Source organism: Salvelinus sp. IW2-2015, linkage group LG22 (genome assembly GCF_002910315.2).
Source record: "Salvelinus sp. IW2-2015 linkage group LG22, ASM291031v2, whole genome shotgun sequence".
Taxonomy (NCBI): domain Eukaryota; kingdom Metazoa; phylum Chordata; class Actinopteri; order Salmoniformes; family Salmonidae; genus Salvelinus; species Salvelinus sp. IW2-2015.
Window position 1 is genome coordinate 17,394,098 of NC_036862.1, and position 12,636 is coordinate 17,406,733.

Consider the following 12,636-nt stretch of genomic DNA (forward strand, 5'->3'; position numbering starts at 1 on the left):
TGTCTGTCTCTGTCTGTCTATGTCTGTCTCTGTCTGTCTATGTCTATGTACAGACTGTATGTCTATGTCTAGCTACAGTCTGTCTGTCTATGTCTAGCTACAGTCTGTCTGTCTATGTCTAGCTACAGTCTGTCTGTCTATGTCTAGCTACCGTCTGTCTCTGTCTAGCTACTGTCTGTCTATGTCTAGCTACAGTCTGTCTGCTGTTCTCACCTGCTACTGATTGCAGTTAACGGCTGTGCTGCCTTGTGTCTTCTGTATGGCAGCCTATAAGATTTGTTTAATGATAATGACATGACCAACAACACTTCATGGGGACATAAAGCGCCCTTTGCTGTCTGATAGATAGTGTCTCTGTACAGCAGCACAGGGGCTCTGGTGGCTCTGTGTGTGTGTGTGTGTGTGTGTGTGTGTGCGTGTGCGTGTGGGTGTGCGTGTGCATGTGTGTTGTTCAATCAGAGTTGGAGGAACTGTGCCATTCTAATGTCTGTTTGGAATTCCTGTACAGTTTGTCATGTTGGATGGATGTTTTCCCTCCGGCTAGGCCAGAGAGGCTCTGGAACATTGACAGTGTGTGTGTGTGTATGTGTATGTGTATGTGTGTGTGTAATCTGACTGAGCACTTCAACAGGAGCAGACTGGCGAGCTCTCAGCCTGCTTATCTTTTATTGCTGAAGGCACATGATTGTTTTTAGAGCATCTGTCTGTCTTCCAGCGCTCTCTGTTGTATTACTCTTCTCTTCTTCTGTATGTTCTATAGATTACCATTTGCATACGCTTTAGAAGTTCCTTATTGTCAACATCTCAGCTGCAAGGCCTAAACAAACATTAATGACCATAATTACTATACAGTTCCGGTAGTAATGTGGTGTGCTTCCTGCTTGCCTCGGATAGGAAAGAGAAGAGCCATGGGCAGCGATGTGGTTAGGGAGTTAAGACTGCGCTCAGTCATTTTCTGTGCTCCAACATACACAGTGTTGCTTGGGGGACCCTGATTGTCAGGTGGTCTCAATCTATGTAACGATGTGCGCTGAGAGTCGGGAAGCAAGTTCAGGAAGTGAGTGTTTAATAAATAACACAACATAATACAAGTAAGAAACCAACAACGCACAGACATGACATGGAACAGAAACAATAACGTGGGGAAGGAACCAAGGGAGTGACGTATATAGGAAGGTATTCAGGGAGGTGATGGATCAGTTTGAGTCTGATGACGTGCAAGGTCGCCATAGCGATGGTGACAGGTGTGCGCCATAACGAGCAGCCTGGTGACTAGAGGGCCGGAGAGGATCACACGTGACAATCTACACAAACAAAAAGAGCCAAGTGGTTGTAAAAGCCTGCTAACTTATAGATCTGGCTGCATCCCTTATTCTCTCTCTCTCTCTCTCTCTCTCTCTCTTCTCTCTCTCTCTCTCTCTCTCTCTCTCTCTCTCTCTCTCTCTCTCTCTCTCTCTCTCTCTCTCTCTCTCTCTCTCTCTCTCTCTCTCTCTCTCTCTCTCTCTCTCTCTCTCTCTCTCTCTCTCTCTTCTCATACTGAAACTTTTTGGGGAACTCTGCTTGTGAAATGTTCAGTAATTTAAGGGTCAATGGCACCATTAGTTTATTTATAGCCACGAGTTAACAGTAAATCATTAGCAAATAGACAGGGACAGAATGTCCAAAGTCTTCCCCCACCATAGATATGACCCACCAGAGGAACACTTCTCGTAGGATGCTGTCAGGATGGAGGATTGGCCAGCGTGTGTGTGTGTATGTGTGTGTGTGTATGTTTGTGTGTCAGTGTGCGTGTGTGTGTGTGTGTGTTCTTGTGTATCTGTGTGTGGCTGCGATTTCCTTGACACGCATTAGCGACTTCTCACACCTCTGTCCACACTTTCCTGTACTGACTGACAACAGCTGTTGTCCCAATACACCTCATCTACAGGGACTTCAAACCACACTGCGTTTGATCAGCACACGGAAGACAAATAAAGGCAAGACAAGGACCTCTTMTCTGTCCCCATAGTGAGCCATGGTGGAACTCASATCCATCTAACAACGGCTGGAGTGATTAAGCTAGAACGCTTGAATGCTACTCCATATGCAAGTGAGGAAACAAACTATGACATTGTGCAAACATTTAACATTAGTCTATGCACATGTGGGTTTGAAATGGAGTGAGCTAAATATCTGAATGAGGAAATAACTCTCATACATGTTGTGTATGGTTGATTCACACAGCATGATCGTATTAGCGTTGAATGATATCTCTTTTAAAGACATTCCTCACTGGTGATGCWCAAGATCACTATAAAAAGGAGCTGATAGGAGTCATTATACCAGCACCAAGGAGCCTGAAGGTTCTCATCCATGACTGACTCTGTCAGCATCGRCATTTAATTGGAAATACCTGCTTACATTCACATGCAAAGTAATGACCGCAATTTAAGTACAAGCATCTGTCTGTGGAGTGTGCTTTTACCGGGCTCTTCCTAACCAAAGCGTATGGTTAGGAAGCTATATTATGTAGCTAGCTAGCTTCCCCTGTCCCTTATGCCTAGCTTCCAGCTACATTGGCCCCGGCAGATGAACAACAGGACTGAGGTTAGAACATGGTTTAGTTTTCTCTCTAGAAACAGAGTCATCAAAGCACTACTGGGTCTGTCTTCAAGCTGGATCTGTCTTAAAGATGGCCCTTTGTTGGACAGCTGGGACGTCTACAAAGTGAGGGGAAGTGGACTCACTGAAAGTTTGGAGGACTTCACATCCTCAAAAGGTTCTACAGCTGCACCATCGAGAGCATCCTGACTGGTTACATCACTGCCTGTTATGGCAACTGCTCAGACTCCGATCGCAAGGCACTACAAAGAGTAGTGCGTACGGCCCAGTACATCACTGGGGCCAAGCTTCCTGCCATCCAGGACATCTATACCAGGCGGTGTCAGAGGAAGGCCATAAAAATTATCAAAGACTCAAGCCACCCTAGTCATAGACTGTTCTCTCTGCTACCGCACGGCAAGCAGTACCTAGGTTCAATAGACTTCTAAACAGCTTCTACCCCCAAGCCATAAGACTCCTGAACATGTAATAAAATTGCTACCCAGACTATTTGCATTGTCCCCCCCCCCTCTTTTACACTGCTGCTATTCTCTGTTTATTATCTATGCATAGTCACTTAAATAACTCTACCTACATGTACATATACCTACATGTACTCTACCTACATGTACATATATACATTGACTCTGTACCGCTACCCCCTGTATATAGCCTCGCTATTGTTATTTTTACTGCTGCTCTTTTATTTATTTTTATTGTATTTTTCTTAAAACTGCATTGTTGGTTAAGGGCTTGTAAGTAAGTATTTCACTGTAAGGTCTACACCTGTTATATTGAGATTCCCTTCATGCCTGAGGAAGAAACGTGTTACAAGACAGAGGGGAATGAATCAACCGAAGAAGGAGAAGCTCCAAAGCTCCACGGTTTACAATGGATTTGGGTTCAGTTTTGAAAACTGAGGTTTTGGCTTTCCTTCTTTCCCCAGATGTCAACGAGTGTCGACTGCTAACGGCGGCTGTGAGGGACATGCTGCAACACCATTGGAAGCTTCTACTGCAAGTGCCCCGAGGGCAGTCGACTGGGCCCGGACGGAAAGGCCTGTCAGGGTGAGAAAGAGGGCAAGCTGGGTCTCCTGTGTGTGTGTGTGTGTGTGTGTGTGTGTGTGTGTGTGTGTGTGTGTGTGTGTGTGTGTGTGTGATGTGTGTGTGTGTGTGTGTGTGTGTGTGTGTGTGTGTGTGTGTGTGTGTGTTGTGTGTGTGTGTGTGTGTGTGTGTGTTGTGTGTGTGTGTCTTGTGTGATGGGGACGGACCGGGGGGGGGGGTAGCAGAGGGACCTAACCTTATGCTCCTTGAGGATCAGGCATAGGTTATCCACCAGTGTCCTCTTGCCGGATCTTCAGACAGAGACACAGGAAGAGACAGAGACACAAATAGCTTAGCAGACCACACACATATAGGGAACACAATCAGTACAGGCATGGAGATCTGGTAAAATCAAAACCCTGCCTGTTTGTTCTGACAGAAACATGCTGAGTTAGCTGAGTTGGCTGAGTTAGCTGACAGTGCTAATGCCCAGTTGCTCTGAGGGGGTGCAGGTGTCAACAGGTGCCCCTAGCCTTTGACCCCTGACATGGGACGTTGTCACTTTCTAGTGAGGGTTTGAGCAATGGTGTAYGAGTCTGTAYGAGCCATGTTCCAGGCCTAGTGTGCTCTGTAACAACTTCGAAGGGCAAATAACAWACCCTTTTTGATTCTGGAYCAGAGCATGCCAGTGCTAAATGTTTCTGTCTGCGACCCTCCACATAGGATGGTGTTAATCTATGGAGAGTGGAGCGTGGGAGTTGAGAGGCGGGGGATGGGCAGACACCTCCCRAAACAGCTGTCAAGAGACCATTGAGACAGATGTGGGTGTCAGACAGATGTGGGTGTCAGTTCAAGACTGTCACACAATAACATTCAGACAAAATTCAACCCCCAACCCAACTCCCAGAGTCTCAGCCTCACGTCTGAATGAAAGATTTCCTTTGTGTCCTGCTGAAATCCTCTCACACGGCGAACCTTAAGTATAMTACCCTCCAAACCTTCGCTGAGTCTATTACCATTCAGGTATTTAGAAACGCCCACTAAAGAAAGAAGCCTGTCTTTTGAAAAAAAGAACAGGGTTTAGAACGACAGTTTAGGATTTTCTTCCTGAATATGTCATCCACCACAGGGGACGCTGGGAGTTCCTTTATCCTCACTCAGCGAGGCAGCGGATTGGTCTAAATGGAATGGCARTGTGGATTTTCAGTCCTTCAACCTGATCACATTAATCTATGTGCCAGTTATGAAAAGGCTCCTTATATGGCAGACAMCCCTCCTCTTTGACCCTCCTTAGCCTCTTCTAGTGGAAGTTACCTAATTAAAGTAGCATTTAGTTCATTATGAGGAGAAGTGCATTCCCACAAGCTGAGACTGCTTTGTTGAATAGGAATTGCCCTTAAACCCAGATCTGGGATCAGATTACCTTAYCCCCAATCATAAGATTAACCATTAGGGGGGTGAATATATGTCTGACTCTGTATCAGTGCTACTGMCATGACCAGTAGTAGCCTGCAGTGCAAAGCCCATATGGACTAGGGATTAGCAGGAACCAGGAAGTAGTTGAAACAGCTTGACTCTGATGTGTTCTCCAGATGGGTAGTAAATGTTGACTTTTCTTGGAGAAGCACTCAGCAATGTTGTCTCCTCATCATGCCTCTGCTCCCTGGAACATGGAACAACATGGAACAACATGGAACATGTGCCTAATGTACCACATGTGAATGGTTCTGGAATGGTCCTAAACACTCAGGTCTGCTGCATAGCGGACAACCTGTGTTGAAAGAGTGTCAGTGGTGAATCGTCATTACTAGAGCCAGAGAATATCCTGACCACATGACCTGACCAGGAAGAACTCTGGACTCCAATTATAGAGGTATAAGTAGGGCCCATGAGTTTTTTCTAATCAGGTCACGTGGTCAGAACATACTCCTAGTCATTACAGTTAACAGCAAAGCGCTGTACGAGAACTTCCACMGATGAAGAGAATGTGTGTCCAATTGGTGATTTCATATTAATGGTTGATTTAATTGTATCAAAATGGTGTGTTCGTCTATAAAGGGGTCATAAACATTGTGTTCTTAAAACAGTCTCTCGTGAAGTCATCACTTCCATCACCACGCCAACCTTCTTATTGCGTCAGGGACCAACTATGCTTCACAGAGCTTGATGTCAAACAAAAGAGATCTTCAGTGGTGAAATCTTTTTACCGCATTCCTACGTTTGACACGCTCATGAGTCATGACAAGCATCCCTATAACTTGGGCKTTAACGCTCTCCTCTGGAACACCCATGAAAACTCTGCATCCCAAATGGCATCCTATTCGCTATTTAGTGCACTACTTTTGACCAGGGCCCATAGGGCTCACATCAAAAGTAGTGCACTATAAAAMGAATATTGTGCTATTCATGACACAGACACGGTAACACACATATGAGTCTCCTAATGAACGTGGTCTGTGTGGGTTCATGTCTGTTAGAGTGCTCAAGTCACAAATTGTATTTATTTATTTACCTTTATTTAACTAGGCAAGTCAGTTAAGAACAAATTCTTATTTTCAATGACGGCCTAGGAACAGTGGGTTAACTGCCTTGTTCAATGGCAAAACGACAGATTTGTACCTTGTCAGCTCGGGGATTCAAACTTGCAACCTTTCGGTTACTAGTCCAACGCTCTAACCACTAGGCTACGCTGCCGCCCCAATGTTGTCTAAAGGTTTGTGTAGTATTCCATCACTATAAAGCATTCCTTCAAACACCATCAAAACACCTCATTGTTCATTAATGCCCATACAGGGAATTCATTGGCACAACCTTCTCCTATCAAAATGGATTTGTTCTGCAGCAAGTGTCTGAGAATATTGTCTGCAGACCTGGGTTCAAATAGTATGTGAAATTATTTTGAATAGGTTTTTCTGCTTGCCTGACTCAAGGGAACCAATGGAATACTAGCAAAAGTGCAAACTCCGCCCATATGGCACTCAATGTAGGCTCAAGTGAATGCTCAATTTAAWATACTTTTTGAACCCAGGTTTGATTGTCTGTCCATCGGTATGCTCTGTAGATGTGAATGAGTGTGAGGAGCTGAATGGCGGCTGCCAGCAGACCTGTGTGAACACGGCAGGCTCCTACCACTGTGAGTGCAGCCAGGGCTTCCGCATGCACACTGACGGAAGGACCTGCATTGGTGAGTAATGACCATGTGAGACCAYATTTGATCCCGGTCGTTCGCACAACTCAAGATTAGGCATTGATTTAGGCATTGAGAGCTAATACTCCAATATTCAGGTCTCAGTCAAGGTTACTCATTACCTGCAACCATAATTATCCAATTTCCAGTCTTTAGAGCTTCCTGTAATCACACATTTCCATGATGGCGGTGTGAAAAGACGGTGCTGGTCCAACAGTGTTGTAGCCCACAATATGGTTCTTCCTTCTTTGAATTCATATTTTAGTGACCAGTCTCTAGGAAGGGTTACACATTTACTGAGACTGGTCACTAAAATATGAATTCAAAGAAGGAAYAACCATATTGTGGATATGYTTCTTCCTTCTTTGAATTRATATTTTAGTGACCAGTCTCTAGGAAGGGTTACACATTTACTCACCAAATGGTAATCAAAGACTACATTAGCGAAAGTACAGWTGTAGGATCTTAATTTGAGGTAGTTTGCTACAGCATGAAAATACGTTTTTCTCTACTCTGTCAGTCAGTCCTGTGTTGTTCAATTRTTGTGTCTGTTTGTCTGTCTGTCTGTCCCAACTATGAAGCTGTGAACTCCTGCTCGGTGAAGAATGGCGGCTGTGAACACAAGTGTGTGGACATGGACAACGACCACTACAAGTGCGAGTGTCGTAGGAACTACCAACTGAAGAGGGATGGGAAGCACTGCGAGTGTGAGTCCTGACTAGATTGGATATGGTGCTCTGACTTCCCTACAGCGTACAATAGCAGTCACTTTGTGTTAGAATGGAGAGCAAAGAGTTACATATAAAGAACAGGAGGKAGTTTTCAGTCATAGCGTGACCAGGATATGACTAAGTAAAACTGTCTGCCCCATGTCTGTCTGTCTGTCTATCAGTTAGGGACCCCTGTGTGGACAGGAGTGGAGGCTGTGTCCAGCTGTGTCATTTTGTGGATGGTCGAGCAGAGTGCAGCTGCAGACCTGGGTACTCGCTGGCCGGTGACCGCCAGGGCTGTGAGGGTAAGAGCCAGTGGTGTAAAGTACTTAAATAAAAATACTTGAAAGTACTACTGTCGTGGAAATTCTACACAGGTACACTCGAAGTCAATCATTGTTTATTATCAGCGCGCTGGAGAGGTTCAAACCAACTCAATGCACACGTCAGTCAGGAGCTCCACTGGGGCAGTCCCAGTGACCGACCAATACTGGGTCATGCATGTGACAGACCAATACCTCATGAGGCTTCTTCTCTCTAAGCTGAGACCTTGAAACTGAGATATCTTTCGTTCTCAAAACAAGGGTCTGGGCGTACTGCCAAATTGRAGATATTGATAGTGAGAATTCGATCGGTCACTTGCATGAACACAGAAGTTGGTTATTGGAAAAGCACCAATATAAAATGTTCCATCACATTCCATCCTCTTACCACTTGTGTGTTAAAGTAAAGGAAGTCAACACATAAAATCAGACACTTCATCATTTCAAACCCTTCATTCTGGGTTATACAATCTAATTAGTATGGTAATACTATCATCATAATAAAAGGTTACACTTCTATTAACGYGAGTGAATGTATKAAAAATACACACACATACACAGCATGTTAAATAACACAATTTAGAGCTAAGAAAAAAAACACACACGCTACAGCCCATTTGGCGATTTGGGATCCTCAACTTCCAAACAGGGATTCCAACCAAGTTTCAAGTGTCCTTCTGGTTGTGGGGAATTATTCTTAGTAACAGTGGCAATGTATTCCGTGAGATCAATCATATTAGAAGAGTAATCTGGGACAAAAGTACAACATTCATCGTCATTGATTGCACAAGTGCCGTCTTGACCTGCCTCTGTTTTGCAGAGCCAATTTATGCAATTKTTTTAGTGTTGCCAATTTTCTCTACATTTCTAGAGATCTCCTGAATTTGGTTTAGGGCACATGCATATTGACTTTCACAGGGAAGAGAGAGAGCACATGTTTTAACAGTTTCAGACCAACCTTGATAAGAATGAGATTGAGGTAAGGTTATCCCAAGCTACAATCTAGTGGCTCTCCTCACATTTTAGGGCCGTAGCTCTGTCTAGAAGCCTCACCTTTCCAAATCATAATTAGAACTTTTGATAAATTATCCAACCCAAATTCAGAATGACAGTCCTTAGTGCTTCACTTTGGTTCTATCACTGTAATTTAAGACCCTCAATTTAGCACACTGATACTGGCAGAATGTACATTTACATACAGTACATTCATCTTATATTTCTAGCTTTAACTATTATCATCACAGCCCCCAGTTGTGGTAATGACAGATTGATATCTCAATGCATTCTTAGTCTAAATTACTATACACTTCGCAATGTGCAGACCTCCAAAATCAACATGATACCCCKAAAAATCATTTTGGAGAAGCCTAAATCAATTTAGGTACGGTTGACTACCCCCTCCGTCCCGGGACTCATTCTTCTGTCATTTGTTCATGTTCTTTTTTATATTATGTTTCAGTTCGTCTTCCCAGTGGCATATGTTCAAAGTGTATGGCCCTTGATAATGTCTCACCTGAGTCGGCACTGTCCTTTACAGTCCATTATGTCTTTGTCCATTTTCCTACCAGTACACAAGCAGCATGAGAGAGGTTTGGACGGGATCTCTCTCCATGCTCACTCCACGTGGACTCATGTCACACTCTTGAGAGAAAAGACATGAGAGAAAAGGCAGTTGATAGCTTCGCCTGGATGCTGTGTACAGGTTGCTGGTGTCATGACGTTGGCTTGATGGGGGAGGTTTATGACCCCCATGAATACCTTTCCCCTTTTCTCTCTCTCTACTCTATAGAGTTGACTCTAGTAAAGCCTTTGTTAACATTGAGAGAGAGTCTGGTGACATCAAAAGATGGGAAACGGAACCATATTTCGGTAATCCAACCAGTTGAAAATATGCGTTGGGACTTAATGAATATGATGTCAGTTCAGTTGGCGTCTGAGACATGATTACTGATGATAGGACGACATAAACTGTATCTTGGACGCTGGACTCTAGATTGTGCAGACCTCTCAAATCAAAAATGTGGAAATACCACCAGGGGTACACTGACAGCACAGCTGTACGGCGGGCTGTTTGGATGAAGTCCCGAGAAGGTGGAGGCGGGGAAACTGAAACAAGCGACTTGGTGACAGCATTTGTCGGCCAAATTAAATATATATTCTCAATTTTGGATGAAAGCACCTAAAATTCACATTTATACGCGCTCGAAACACTATCGCATGTTACGGTTGACTCCATCCTTTCGTTTCCCGGGACTCATTCTTACCTGATTCTTTCGATATTTTTGTTCATAAATATTTTTATGATTATGTTTCAGTTCGTCTTACCACAGTGGCATAGATGTTCAGGTGTAATATGGCCTTGATGATGTCTACACTGAGTCGCTGTCTTTATCAGGTTCCATAATATGATCTTTTGTCCATTGTTCCTACCCAGATACAACAAGCAGCGATGAGAGAGAGGTTTGGACGGGATCTCTTTCCATGGCTCTCACATCACGTGGACCGCTCATGTCAAAAGACTTCTCTTGAAGTAGAAAAAAGGACATGAAGAATGGTCTAGTTGATTAGGGCTTCGGACTGTGATTGCTTTGTTGTATACAGTGGTTTGTATGTCTTTGGGTGTACTTATGCCGTGATGGGGTTTGGTTGGGGGAAGGCTTTTTGAGACCCATTAGGAAATAGCATTTTCCACCTTTTTGACTCATCTCGGTCTCTATCTTATTACCCAACAGATGTGACTATGAAAATCCTTTGTTCAGAGGTAGAGTCGTGGTGTTGATTTATGTCTCGCAAAAATAGATGTGGGAAAGTGTCCGGTAAATTCCGCACTGATTATTATCGGACTCTTGTAAGATCGACCACCAATCCAGTTGGAAAATTATGCGGTTGGGGACACTAAGCCTTTAATTTAATTGGAATTATGAATGTTCAGAGCATTCGAGGTAAGTGGGCGGTCTGAGATCGCAGTTGCATTACTCGATGAATAGGCTTACGCAATAATGTATCTTGGAAAATCTACTTACATCATTTCTAGTTGTTCAGATTCACAGGGAATTCGCGGTTGTTAGTGTAGACTATATTTTGAAAGACCTTAATGTTTGTATTTATAGAGAATCTGATGTTGTGAAAAAGTATTAAATGTAATTTTTAGGGCTTCTTCTTAAATGAGATGAAAATAGGCTTGTCAGAAAGCCAAAAGAGACAGCCTATCGCTCAAGCACTTTTCCTCTTCTCACCACTATTAGAGATTGTGTCGTTCAATATAAACTTGCTTTCCATAAGGCGCGTAGGACTAGTACCACTGCCCAACAGTTGAAGGGAAGACATAAGACCACCTTGTCATGACAGAACTGTTGAATAGAGTTCGCAAGCCTCGCAGCAACGCTATACGAAACTTAGAATATCAAATTTCAATGTAAAGTTGTGACCCGACTAGTCCCATAACTGACCTGTTCTTGGGGCGTCCGGGAATACCGTCAAGGTATGACCTTTCCGAGCGCTTATACTCATCAGCCGCAGGAATATACCATCGATTGCATACTAGTCTCAGTTTGGTTTGGAGGATGTAGAAAAGCGTTACTGGCAACTTGGTATATTGACTTTGATAACTACCATATAAGGAGGTTGGGAGGTTTCAACCAGACGATACTATGGGCGTCCTGCTCTCCAAGAAGGAAGAGTGGCGAGAATAATGCTACTGTTATGCTATTCAAAGCTCACTTTTGTGTTAAGCAAGCGGCTCTCATTGGCAGTACACCACTGTCAGTGTACGTGGCTTGCTGAAGGAGAGAGAAAGACCAGAGTAGGTAATACTGTCTATCCCTGGGAGGCGATTATGTGGTCTTCTTTGCATTGCCCTACCGGACTCCATGTGTGGCCACCTATCTAATCTGTGTAACACCCTAGATAGTAGACAGTGTGGCCTTCTTCCAAATCATGTCCAATCAATTGAACTTACACTCAGGTGGGGCTCCAGCTCAAGTTTTTTGTGCTCGGGAAATTAACCAAACTCTGAAGGGAGATGAATTTAGATTGATGGGAGACAGCGGTATGTTATCTGAGCTCAATTTCAAGTCTCATAGCAAAGGCTCAGAATACTAACGCTAAATATTAATAATATAAATGTATATGATCTCTTGTATAAACACCATTTCCACCCTAAACCTTGTTTTTTCTGGTTTAGGGGATCATTATGGGGTTATGGGTGTGGTGTGTAGATTCTCCGCATACTGAGAGAAATGTTCATGAGAATCATCAAGTGAGTTCTGGGTCTAACCCGTGAAAGGGTCTGAGAACAATCCTACTTTTCCGAAGTATTAATTAATGTCTGGAAAATGGCACACACACGCTGAGTCTTTTAGTCCTACGATCGCATATGTTCCATCGCACCTGCACACGCACGCGCACACGCACACTAGCAACTACGCGACCACTTCCACCCGACAAGCCACTCGCCCCATCACCAGACTCACACACAAGCTGTCCCTGGTCCTCTTTCGAGTATGTTCCTTTGGAAACACATTTGATACACTACATGGCGCCTTCAACCACAGCAGAAGGATTTCGGTCGGCAAGTTGTCTTATTCGCTGTGTTGAGTGACCTAAAGCACACAACACGCACACCTTCGACGTTTCCATCACATGATTTGTGGCCAAATAACGCTGTTACATGCTGGGCAGACAGCTTCCCCAGAACTCGTCGCTAGCAGTGAAAGAGACTTTCCAGAACCCTTCGTCTATAAATACTGTGCCTTTTGTAGACCAGGGACTCCCTTGGGATGCCTTTCTAGAAT

At 44.0% G+C, this 12,636-nt stretch overlaps 1 protein-coding gene across 1 annotated transcript in view; it reads left to right on the top strand.

The window, feature by feature from the left end:
* Positions 1–3,562: 3,562 nt before the first annotated feature.
* LOC111949770 (multiple epidermal growth factor-like domains protein 6) overlaps positions 3,563–12,636 on the top strand; it is a gene marked incomplete at its 5' end in the record, with an annotated part of 18,424 nt that continues 9,350 nt past the window's right edge. The window contains 4 exons of the mRNA XM_070434079.1: positions 3,563–3,647; positions 6,685–6,807; positions 7,392–7,517; positions 7,703–7,825. Coding sequence (XP_070290180.1) covers positions 3,563–3,647; positions 6,685–6,807; positions 7,392–7,517; positions 7,703–7,825 — 457 coding nt within the window. The remainder of the gene's footprint in view (positions 3,648–6,684; positions 6,808–7,391; positions 7,518–7,702; positions 7,826–12,636) is intronic.